The 12137-nt window shown below is 57.9% G+C and overlaps 1 protein-coding gene across 1 annotated transcript; it reads right to left on the bottom strand.

The window, feature by feature from the left end:
• Positions 1-3771: 3771 nt before the first annotated feature.
• CBX6 (chromobox 6) lies at positions 3772-11856 on the bottom strand. Its single transcript, XM_039877638.1, has 5 exons — positions 11701-11856; positions 11477-11529; positions 11278-11343; positions 11069-11135; positions 3772-6769 (listed from the first exon to the last, which is right to left on the bottom strand). The coding sequence occupies exons 1-5, from the start codon at positions 11767-11769 to the stop codon at positions 5777-5779; spliced, it is 1248 nt and encodes a 415-aa protein (XP_039733572.1). The 5' UTR covers positions 11770-11856; the 3' UTR covers positions 3772-5776.
• Positions 11857-12137: the final 281 nt, after the last annotated feature.

Raw genomic sequence — 12137 nt, 5'->3', positions numbered from 1 at the left:
CAGTCCTGAGTTCACACCGGAGTCCAACCCCCCTTGCCCACCTTCCCGCCTACCTGCCGGGCTTCTGTGGCTCATGTGTAGGACCAGTTGCAGACAGGGACATCCTCCCATTTGTCCTGCTGGCAACTTAGGGACAGCGAGGGACCACAGGTCAGCACCACCAAGGAGGCCACTGCAGGCAGCGGGAGAGCACCTGGAGGAGCTGGCGGGGGTGGGGGGTAGCGAGGAGGTACCCAGGGAAGGCTGCCGGGCTGGGACTTGGGACAAGGTCCTGAGGGCAGTGAGCTCTGAAGGCTTCGGGCAGGATGCCAGAGCCCCGTGGCGCTGGTGTGGAAGAGGCAGGGGGGTGGTGAAGGCAAGATGGAGCCTGGCGGACCAGGGGGCTCTGCAGAGAACAGGGCAGACCAGCAGGGTTAGGGGTTGGGGAGACACGAGGTGCCAGGCTAAGGGGATGGGGTGCTGAGGAAGTGGAGGCCTGGAAAATGTGCAGCCATGGATATAGAGGTGCAGCTGGCAGTGTGCAGGGGTGCTGCTTTTGAAGCCCCGTGGGCACCCTGCAGGGGAGAGGGCTCAAGGCTGCATGTCTAATTACAGAAGACACACAGTACCCAGAAAACACATTTCTCCAAAACCGAAGCGGCTCCTTATTATCAAAACATTGAACCAAATTGAGGAACCGCTGGCAAGGGCTGCCCGTGTCCTGCACCCCGGGCTGCTCTCTCCCAGGCTCTGGTGTGACAAGCTGTCGGGGCTCCGGACCCTCAGCCCCTAACTCTGTGGATGCTGTGATTCCAACTGAGGAGCAGGCACTGTGGGTATCCCCTAGGTCCTGGGAGGTGGGAAGCATTGCAGTTTCGCCTGTGGTGGGCCACCGGCTCAGCTCACTCACAGGCTGTAGGCTGGAGGGGGTGGGAGGTGGGAGCTTGGAATGGCAGGAACGCTGGCTGGCCACGGCGGAGAGGCAGGGCCTCGTGCCTTCTACAGACCACAGTCACAGGCGCAAGAAATGAAACACACATCCTTGGCCCAGGGACTAGGCCTTAGCTTCGGAATGTGACAATTTATTGGGGGGCAAAAGAAGCTTCTTACTCCCCCTTCCTGGCATTGATACAATATTGAAGAGCAGCAGAACAAAACATACAAGACGAGAGTAATCGGCACGAACCCCCCTCCCCCGGCCCGGAAACGAACCGAATCCAGAACAACAGAACCAAAACCCACACGCGAAACAAGCCGTCTTTTCCACCCGCAGTCTCTGGGGACGGGGACCTCCTCAGGCTGGGGCGGCCTGTCCACTTCCTTTCCTGCCGACCTAGCTTCCTATCTTTAACCACTGGAGGCGAAGTTTAGCCAGCTGGGAGCTGGATGGTTGAACCACAGACAAAGGCAACGACACTTCATTTTTAAAATGAGAAAGAGAAAACAGACAGTGCCCTCCCCAAATATAGAGTTATATATGTATATTTTATATATATAGAATTCATTCGTGCACAATTCACTAAATGAGCTTTTCAAAAATTAAAAAAATTATAAGATACATTTCTTTAGGCCTTTGTGTTTTTAAATTAAAATCAACAAAAAGAAGTCTCCATCTGCACTCCGGCCAACAGCAGGGGCCGGCCCAAACGCCTCGTTCCTTCCACCCTGGCCTCTTGCAGAGGGTCCCCCGTTAGACCATCAGCCCTTTTGCCTAGTGGAAGCACTGCACACAGTAGGCGCTCGCTCACTGTTGGGAGTGGGGTGCTGCCTCCTTCGGGGTGGGGTGGGGAGGACCCTGCAGGCCTGGAAGGTGGGGTCCTCAGTCTTCACCTAACCTGTCCCATCTGGCATCTTGGTGACTATCAGCAAAATGGGTCAAGCTGGGGAGACTCTCGTGGAGTTTTAGCCCCTAAGTTTGGGCTCTCTGAATCTGAGAGGAGATACAGACAGAGAAAAAACAAAAACCCTTAAACACTTTTTTTCTTCTTTTTAAAAGTGATTCCTTAAACCATACAAGCCCCCAAGAGGCTGCCTTGGGCTAGTGCATGGGAGCCCAAAAGTGGAACCAATAAGCTCCACTGTCTGGCATGGGCCAAGTGCAAAAAAAAAAAACAAAACAAAAAAACCACCAACAACAAAAAAACCAAAAATAACCCCCAAAACCCAAAAAGGTGGGAAAGGTGGTACGTTCACTTGGGTCCCCACAGAGGCTGGAAAGGCTGGTGCCAGCACACACCCCCTCCCCCCACCACTGTTTCCTACTCTGGACTGACCCCTGACCAAGGAATGCCTGGCTCAGGGGTGGCCTGCCAGCTTTGTGGTAACTCCAGGGCCCTGGGCCCCACCTCTTAAAGGGACTTTAAAAAGGTCACAGGCCAGAGCAGCTGGGCTCTTCACCCCAGCGAAGCAGCTCTGCCTCTCAGGGTCGTTTCCTCATCTTAAATGGGGTGACCCCTCCCACTCAGCCCACCTCACACTGAGGCTGGGGACTTGGTCGTCACCTCTTTCCAGAGCAAGTGGAAGGATGGAGCTCACTTTGACCCTGTCCTCTTTGCAGGATGAGAAAGGGGGCTATGGGGGGCTGTGGGGGTCTGGAGGCCCCGCGCCAGCCATCCCTACCACCCCCTAATCCTCGGCAGCTGCCCGGACAGCAGCAGCGCTGAACGAAGAGGCCTTGCCACCCGATACACCCACTTCAGAGGGGGCGAACTGAGGGTCAGAGGGGAGACTGAGACAGGGAGGGGTCTTTTCTCGTCTCAGACACCAGACCTCACCTGTTTCCTATGACACATGGGTACGGAGGGGTGGCATTAAGGGGGGATGAACAATGCCCCAACCAATAATGAACACGGGAGACAGGGCTATGGGGATATTTCACATACAAAAATAAAGCAAACCAGACTGCAACTTCTGCTTGGTAATTAGGCAAACGGAACAGCAGCAAGGGGAGAGGGCCCACGGGAGGCTGACCGTGCAAGGGTGTGTGGGGGCGGGGGCTTCTGGGCTCCCGTTCCAAGCCGCCCTAGGAGAGGTAAGGAGGGCTGATTGCTCTTGACCCCACGCCCTTGGCCCTCTGGGGAGCTGCCTGCCTCAGAGCAGTGTGCACGCGTGCCCTCTACACGCACTGAGGCAGGGTGGGGTCTGCACGTCTGGGGGGTGGGGGCACAACCCGCCAGCCCGTGGAAAGAGAGGCAGGCAACTCCCTTCTCCCTACGGTTACCGCCAGCCCTTCCTGGTCGCCACCTAAGATTCTCCCAGAGTCCACAGCTCCTGTCTTCCTGAAGCCTGCATTTCCTATCTGGCCAGGGAAGCTCAGGGGAGTTATGGTCTTTGGGGTGATGGGGAGGGAGATGTCCCCCACGGAGTGGCAATAGTAAGGACCAGATGGCCCAACAAGCTGCCAAAAGAACGAAGGACAGCCAGAAACCCAACTGCACCCACTCACCAGCCTTCCTGGAGTCACCGACAGTGGGACCCCTGCTGACCCCACCTCCCCAAATCTCAGCTCCATCTGCTTGAGCCCCTGCAGCTTCTGGCTAGTTCCCTTGGAACCAGCTGTCATCCTTTCCTTTGAGCGAGGACAGGTGTGAAGTCTAGGCCCAGGACAGGAGGGAGGGCTCACTCTGTCTAGCACAAGGAAGACAGCCGGCCACAACCCTGGGGACCCGCCAGCCGGGCCTGGGCCTCCATGCCTGTCCCTAACATTGCCACCTCACCTGTGCAATCACTGCGTTACTAGTTTTTCTTTAAATATCTTTTACCCATAGGAATCCCACAGTGTTATTTTTTTCACCTCTTTTTTTGTTTTTTGCAAAACTAATTCTTTCACTTTCCTGTCATAAAATCACCTCTGAAAACACAACTTCTTTACAAAAAAAGTCACGAATGACACAGACTCTCAGGAAAACACATTTCTATGGTCTCTGGAAACACCTGTAACTGGCATCCAGGTGGTCGCTCACCTGGGGTGAGGGGTCGGGGTAGGGAGGATCACCTCTAAGGACAGAGGAGAAACACCAGCCCTTATTTGGGGGGAAGCCAATTGGCACTTGGACGGCCACAGAGCCAACACAAAGGGCAGGTGGGGAGGGGTCCGGGAGTGCCAGCCCCCCAAACACTGTGAGGGCCCTTGTTCTATATCCTAGGGTGGGGAGGGACAGGGGCCAGGCTGCAGCACCTGGTGGGAGGTTTGGAAGAAGAGTCCTTCCACGCTTAGGACAAAGGCATTTGTTCCCTAACTGGACCCCCTTGCTGCCTCCTCCTACCATCTGTCATCATGCTTCAGAACCGAGACGCCTGTTGCTGCACACACCGGGGAGCTCCGCTGCGCCTCGCACGGGGACACACCGCTTATGCCCCACTGCCGGGGACAGCGGCCCAGGACTGCCCCCCCGCCCCACGCTGCCTCCCACGGTGCAGCAGGCGCAGGCACTGCAGCCCTGTGCTCCCCTGAAGAACATAGGCTGCTCTGCAGTGCCCCCACTCTGGCCTCCCACCCTCCCAGTGCCCAGCCTAAACCTGGGGCTTTGGTCTCTGTCCCTGGCATGGATGCCTCAGCTCCTGGCAGTGGAGGGAAAGCGAAGCTGCCCAGGACGGCCGAGCCCTTCCGCTGCTTCGAGCAGGCTGGGCTGTGAGGAGGCCTTGGCCGTGGGAAGCGAAAGAGACGGGGCGAGAGGAGCCAGAGACCCTCAGGAAGTTTCCAAGCTTCCGCCTTCCCTCAAAACACCCAGGAAGAAGGGGAGGCCTGGGGCGGGGGTCTCCTTTCTCTACTTCATTGCCCACCATGCCATGTGAGCAGCCACTGAAGGCCCAGTGGGTCAGAATGACCACCCCAAAGGGGAAGGGTGTGGGGGTGCGGCATGCCCCGGCACACCTGGGCCGGGAGGACTGATCCGGTGGCCTCTGCAGGCCCAGGTGACCACAAGGGAAGGTCCAGGCCTCCAGGGACCCTATTCCGAGGACCCTAAAGGGTGTCGCCTGGAGAGCCTGGACTGAGTGTCCAATGCACAGACGGACACACACACACGAACACGCCAGGGGGTGGCAGACGCACACGCACAGCTGGAAGTTTCCACAGCAGGTTCTTGTAGCACCTTTGGTCAAGAACTGAAGGGGCCTTTAAATGCCGGGAGGCTGTGGCAGGTTAGGATCCCTGCCAGCTCTTCCTACCGTCCAGACAGGAATTAGTAAAGAGACGGGGTGGGGTGGGGCCTCAGGGGGTCTGCTTGGGTCTCCTCCAAGAGTGGACGGGAAGACCCGTACCTCTAGGCCCAGCCACCTTGTCGACATGGAGGAAGGGGCGTGGCGGGCCTCGCCTCCACCTGTCTGGGCTCTGCCATGCCTGCCCCTCCTGCCCAGGCAGCTGGAGGAAGGAGAGAGACAGTGCCCGCGCTGGGAGGGGCTCCTAAGGGGCCTGCAGCTGCCCGGTTAGCACCGAGAAATCAGATGCTGTGCACGAGAGCTGGAAGCAAGCTGGGGAGAAACGGGGTGGGATGTGGAAGGGGCAGCTGAACCCCAGGAGCCACTCAGTGGGCCCCACTGTGCACGGGCAGGAAGGGTGCCAAGAGACAAGGGAGGACTTCCCAGTGCCCTCGCCCCACCTCAGCCCTAATCCGGTCCAGACTGACCCCCACTGGGCTTTAGGGGGCTCCAACTGCCCAACCCCATCCCGGGGTCAACACCAAGCCATTTGAAACAAGCGAAGCACAGGCAGGTGTGTGAGGGCGGGGACAGGAACAAGAGTATGACTTTGGAAAGGGGTGCTTCCCTCCAAAGTCCCCTCCTTGGTGGAGCCCCCTCACTTGCTTGCCCCACAGCTGCCAACCCCACCTGCAGCACCTGCCACCCCAGCGGCCACCTTCTCGAAATCCTCAGGGTTGCAGAATTCCTTGATAGTGACCGTCAGGAGGTTGCTGGTGACATCAGTGACGACCACATTGGAGCAGGGTGACATCTCGGGGCGCCAGTCCCCGGGCTCGGAGGAGGTGCCGGCAGGATCGGGGGCCATGGGAAGTGCCTGGCTGGCAGCAGCAGTGACGTCGGGAGATGCCTGCTTGCTGGTGGCTGCCGTCTCTGGAGAGATGGACAGGTCGAGCACCTCGGGCTCCCGCCAGTCGGGGGCAGATGGGCTCACGGTCTCCGGGAGCAGCTTGGGGGGCACATCGTCAGGGTCGGAGGGCTGTGGTGCTGGCGAGGGGCAGGCGGAGGAGCTGGAGCTTCGGGCATCGTAGGGAGTAGCAGGGGCTGCCAGGAGCAGCCCTGGGGCCGTGGAGGCAGCAATGTCGGCCTTGCCAGTTGGCGGGGGTGACACGGGGCCAGGTGGAGGCTTATTGTACAGAGCGAAGGCCCCAAACTTCATGTGGCGGATCTGCGTGCGCAGGATGCTCTCGCTGAACTTCTTGCTCTTGCCGATGACACGGTTCCTCGAGGGGACTTTGGGGCGGGCGAGGTTTCCAGCCCCCTGCCCGGAGCCCCCGCCACCTGTGCCCTTGTCGATGACCTTCAGGTTCAAGATGATGCGGTTCCGTTTGGGCTCCCGCGGCTTCACCTTGCGATTGATGATGCGCACGGTTTCAGAGAAAGGTGAGATGGGAGGGCGCAGGCCAGGGCTGCCCCCCTGGGGGTCTGGGCGGGGCAGGGGGCGGCGAGACATGCGGTGGCAGCGGCGGATGTCCTTCTTGAGCCGGTGCACGGCTGCGCTGGAGTGCAGCTTGGGCGAGGAGGCGCTGGCACTCGGCTTGACAGAGAAATGCACATCACTGATGCGGAGAGCCTCGGCCTGGGCCCGCGCCTGTGGGGCAGACAGGGAGTAGGTGGGGGCTCGGCCTCCCGCTGGCCTCCCCTGGACACTCTTGCACCAGCAACTCACACGTATGGTCTCATTAAACCACCCTGAGAGCACTTAGGAGAATCAGTGTTGCTCATGACTCGTCTTAGACGTAAAAGGAAACATATTAAGACAGGCAAAGCAAGTGCATGAGGTCCGGGGTCAAGCTGGACCCTTGTTCAGGCCCCAGGGAAGGAGGGGTCCGTGGCTGCCCCTGCTGACACAGGAGTGACACAGGAGTGGCAGTAGCTGCGACACTGCTCGGAGAGAACAGCCTCTCGCTCAGAAGCCCCTGACCAACGCTGCTCTGTGAGGGAGCCCAGCCCAGCCCGGCACTCCTCCACGACTGATTCTTGGGGACGGAAAGGAGCGGGAGGCCTCTCCCTGCCCCACCCTGCACCCCAGCCCTACTGACCTACGTGCAGGGTGGCAAATTCCCTGTGTTCTCTCTCTGCCTTTGAACAGGCTGCACCTGCAGCTCGGACTTGCCTCCCAGGTGATCACTGCCTTCGGGGCAGGATAGTTGAGCAGGGTTCTGTGGGCAGCCAGATACTGTCCCCTGTACCTAGGGCCAGCCACACTCCCAGCTGTGACATCTGTAAAGCCTCAGGGCTCTGCAGCAGCTCAGCTGCTACATCACAGAACACTCTGGGTTTGGCAGGGCCCTGGGACCCCAGGTTCAGGGCAAGGGACTCAAAAAGCCCTATGAGCTGTCCTCCATGTCCTCTCTAAGCTTCCTTCCTTATCTGAGTACTAGTGAGGACGTGCCAGCTGTTTGGGGCCACAGCTGTGAACACACAGCCTCCAGGTTGTGCTCCTTGAGGAAGACAAGTAACAGGCAGTTGGGATGCAAGGTGACTCGATGCAGTAAAGGAAGTGCAGGGCCCAGAGGAGCACGGATGGGGCACAGGCCCTGGTCCTGGAGGATGAAGCCTGAGCAGGAGAGCGCCCTGGTCCTTCCTGAGCCTGCCCATGCCCCAGGCAGCTGCACAGGCCCAGCTGGCCTGCCGAAGGGGCGCTGCTAGGAAGAGCGGCAGAGGCAGAGAGCCCAGCGTGAGAGGAGGCACAGAGTCCAAGAAACCAAAGGCAATGGCTGGGCAGAGGGTGGAGGTGGGTGACTGATCTGTGCCTGACAGACCCTGCCTCAGGTGGGGCAAGGGGCTCGTTAGGAAGTGACTGCATCCATCCAGGTGTGAGGAGGTGGTGGCCGAGAAAAGGACACATTTCCATAGTCTGTGAGCTCCCCGAGAGTGGGGTCTATGGTCTGGGGTCTCTTCACCTCCCTACCCCAAAAAGAACTAGACGCTTATCTAGAACCTGAGACGTAGCCTGTACACCCCTCAGACAAGACTAGGCTGTATTTAACTACGACCCCCAGAAGAGGTGTCTGCTGACTTATTTGCTGAGTAAGCAAAAGTGTCTTTGTTCAGAACGTGGGAGAAGTACATTTTAATGCCACATGGCCCTCCCCCACACTTAGGGCCTCTGAGGACTACTTGGTCAAAAAACTCTTTGGCCACTAAATGACACCACCCGCCTCCCCAAGCATGGAAGATTAAAGACCTCCCCAGCCCCCTGCCAGGGCTGCCAGCTCCTCCTGCTCCTGGCCAGCAGAGGCAGGGACTGGTTACCTTACATCCCTTCCCAGACAAAAGCAGCGGAAAGCCATCAGCCTTTTCTTGGCATGGCAAGTAGGGTCTTTTGCAGGTTCATCCCCATGGGAGTTTAGGGGATCTCCGCCCTTTCCAATCACCCCAGGGGATAAGTGTTTACTCTTCTGCATATTGCATGAGCCCCTGGACCTCTGCAATTACGGTTCTGCAGATTTCAGTGGCGATGGACAGTCCCTGGAGAGTGGCTAAGTGTGGGCAAACATCAGATCCAGGATGCGACCCTGGCTTGGTGGTGCCTCTTCCCTCCCTATGCAATCCTAGCAGGACCCACCACAGGGACCATCTTTACATGTTACCTGCTTAGCACAGTGCCTGGCACACAACAAGTACTCAATAAATACCACATTCATGCTTGGGCGGGGGGAGGGGCGGGAGGCTTATGAGCAATAAGCTAATGCATGGTTTCCAAACTTTATTTGAGAAACATTCTTTACCATTTCTAAATATAATTTTTTAAAGAAGGGACTGATTTAACCATCCTCATCTCTCTTCCCCAGATTAAAAATTTTTTGAAGGTGGAACCTGGGTCTGCTTGTAAATTAAAAATGTTAACCGCAGCCAGTGCGTTTACTGCACTCTGACCAGGTGAGAGGTATGGCTCTGAGGGGCTGGCATGTACTACAGACGGCATGGAAGGTCAAAGACCTGGACTCTGCCACTGACGCTCTGTGGCCATAGACAAGTTTATTTAACCTTTCTGGCCTCAGTTTTCCTATGTGTAAAATGGGAATAATGCAACCTATCTCACGGGCTCCTGTTCCCTTTACCATAGTTGCCGGCACAAAGTGCCATCTGAGTGTAATTGGTTTAGCACACACGCTGCCTCTCAGTGACTCGCAGAGCAATGGGCTCAGACCAAGCTGATCTCCGTCGCCCCCTGCAAAGATCCATTATTCTCGTGCTACCTGTTTTCCAGTTCCAGATCAAGGTCCTCTCATCTGCCTTTCCATTCTCTGCCCTTTCATGGTTTCCTGTGTGTGTCTGTCCACCTCACCCCCTTAACTTGATGTGAGTTCTCTGAGGGACAGGGTGAAGAAAAGGAGACAGGATAAAGCCATGAAATTGGGTGGTGGGACCTCAGGTAAGTCGCTTCCCCTCTCTGGGCCTTGAATTTATCATCTGCGAAATGGAGATAATACTCCCTACTTCACAGGGTTGTTGAGAGGAATAAAGGAGATAATCCATGTGTGGGCTCAGCACTGTGTTAGGATCTATAGTTAGCTCAGGATCTAGAGCTATCAAAAAAAAAACAAAAAACCACAAAAACAAAACAAAACAAAAAAACAAAGGCATTTTGTGAATCAATGCTCGAGGTCATTACTCGCTTCACCGTTAGAGGGTGCTCCAGCGGCGCAGAGAGGCTGTCAGCCCACCAAGCCTCCAGCTGCTCTGCCCCATCCCTCCCAAGAAGCATCAGGGTTAAGGCTGCTTCGCGGATCCCCTAACATGTGTGTAGGTTGGCGCCAGGAGTCACAGAAACATATAATTCTGGAAATCAACATTTCTTTCATTTCTGCTTTAAGTCTAAAGCAAACCCTTGCACATACACAAGTCCCTTTCTGGGAGGGGAGGCGGGGCTGGAGAGGCCCACCCCACTCTCATTGGGCTTTAAGCCTTTTGGACAAATTGGTGATTCTGAGCTTCTGCAGTGTGTATAGTCTTTTCTCTGCAGAGTCCTCACTGCCCTTCTTGTGCCAAATGCCACAAAGTCACAGGCTGTCAGAGAGAGAAGAGGCCCTGAGACAACCTTAACCCTAAGGAGGAGACTGGTTGCCTGGGGAGGTCTGCCTGCTGTCTCTGCTGCCGCCTCGGGTCATCCTGCCCTCCCTTTCCTGGTCTGTTCTTTCTCACCAAAATAAAATAAAACAAATCCTTCAAAACTCTAAGATGGCTTCCTCTGGAGCTAGGTCTCCCTCCTCTGCCAAGGCTATGCTTTTACTCCCCCACTCTCCATCCTCATTAGAACCTCCACAAACAGCCAGCGGGGAGGGAAAATGAGGCTCAGAGCCCTGAGGCCAGTGGCCCAGCCTGCGTGATAAACTCGAAGTCAAGTGATTTATGGTCAAATTCACGTTGGATCCCCCAGCGAGGAGGGAGGCATGCAGAACAAATCCTGAGAGGAAAGCTGAGCGCAGGAAGGCAGGTGGACCTCAAACACCTCTCCCTGTTCCCTGTCATGAGAAGACCACATTCGCTCTCCCCCTGGGTTCTAATTCCAGGCAGAGCCAAAAGGGAGATAAGGACTCTCACCTGCAGAAGTGACCTCCCTGCCACCCGCTCAGGTGGGCAGCCCCCACCTGCTTCATCCGCTCCCTTCCTGGAGCCCTGCTGGCCTTCCCAAACCCTGGATTTTTCAACGAGGATTACCCCCCTCTTGCCCCCCACTCCCAGGACCCTCCAGCTGAAGCTAGAGCCACTGGGGCCTGCTGCCAGGGGCTCTTCGGGGACTCACAACCACCCCCTGCCCAGCTGGGGCCCCTCTGGAAAGGCCCGCCCTTGGGCGGCCGCCGATCTGTCCCTCCCTTGCAGGCCCCGTGCTTTGCCGGGGCTAGGGGCCCGAGAGGGGGCTGCTGGGGCTGGGCCAGATTACCTTCAGGAGGAAAGTTTTGGGTTTGGGTCCCCTCTTCTTGGGCCCATACAGCTCACGCTCCCTCTCCCTGCGGCCGAGAAACACCAGAGGTTAAAAAGAGCCCCTTCTCGGGCCCCACTACGCGCTGTCCTCCCCAGCTCCCCCGTTTCCCCGCGCGGTGCCCCAGCCAAGCCTCGGCCCCGATGCCCCTGCCAGCTTCCCAAACTCACTTCTGCTCGAAGGCTGCAATAAGCCGCGAGTCCAGGATGTTCTCTTCGGGCTCCCAAGTACTGTACCTGCCGAGTCGCACATGCACAAAATAAAAATGAAAACCAAACAGGCAGAGGCACATGCGAGGGAGCAAACATGCGCACTCCCCAAGGGGGAAAAAAGGCCAGTGTCGCCTCCCTCCCCTGCCCTGGACCTAACGACGCTTTCCCTTGATGGCCCCACCCCTTCCATTTCACCAGGTACTCGATGCCCTGAAAAAGAAAAAAAGGGGAGTGGGGGTGGGGAGGATGCGGGGACGCAAGGAGGCGGCGGCGCGGGGGTGGAAGACAGAGCCCGGGTTAGCGGAACCTCTTCTCCCCGATGGCCCGTGGACCCGGCCACCAGCTGCGGGGCGAGGCGTGCGGCCTCGGGAGGCGGCTCACCTTTCGGATCCGCCGTTTGATGATGGATTCGGCCGCGAAGACCCGCTCGCCCACTGCAGACAGCTCCATCTTGCTCAGCGGCACCCACAGCCCATAATACTCCCTGCTCCCGCGGCCGGTGCTGCACCGCTCGCGCACGCGCCGCAGCGCACAGGCCCCGGCGGGCGGGCGGGCGCGCGGCAGGGCGCGCGCTCGCGCTCCAGCTGCGGGCCGTCACGTGACCCTTCAGGCCCTCACTGTTGCCAGGACCTCCCCCTCCCCCGGGGCCGTTGCTAGGGAAAGTGAGCGCACGCGGGGCGGGGGCGCGCGCTGGCTCTTAAAGGAGCCTTGCCTGGTAGCGGGAGCCGGGGTACGGATGGATTCTTGGCTTGTGCGAAGCAGGGTCCGGCGCAATGCAGGTTTACGTTTTCCACTCTCTTCATTTTCCTGGCCGCCGA

Source organism: Pteropus medius, unplaced genomic scaffold (assembly GCF_902729225.1).
Source record: "Pteropus medius unplaced genomic scaffold, Ma_sr-lr_union100, whole genome shotgun sequence".
NCBI lineage: Eukaryota > Metazoa > Chordata > Mammalia > Chiroptera > Pteropodidae > Pteropus > Pteropus medius.
This window is presented reverse-complemented; position numbering and strand designations above follow the sequence as displayed.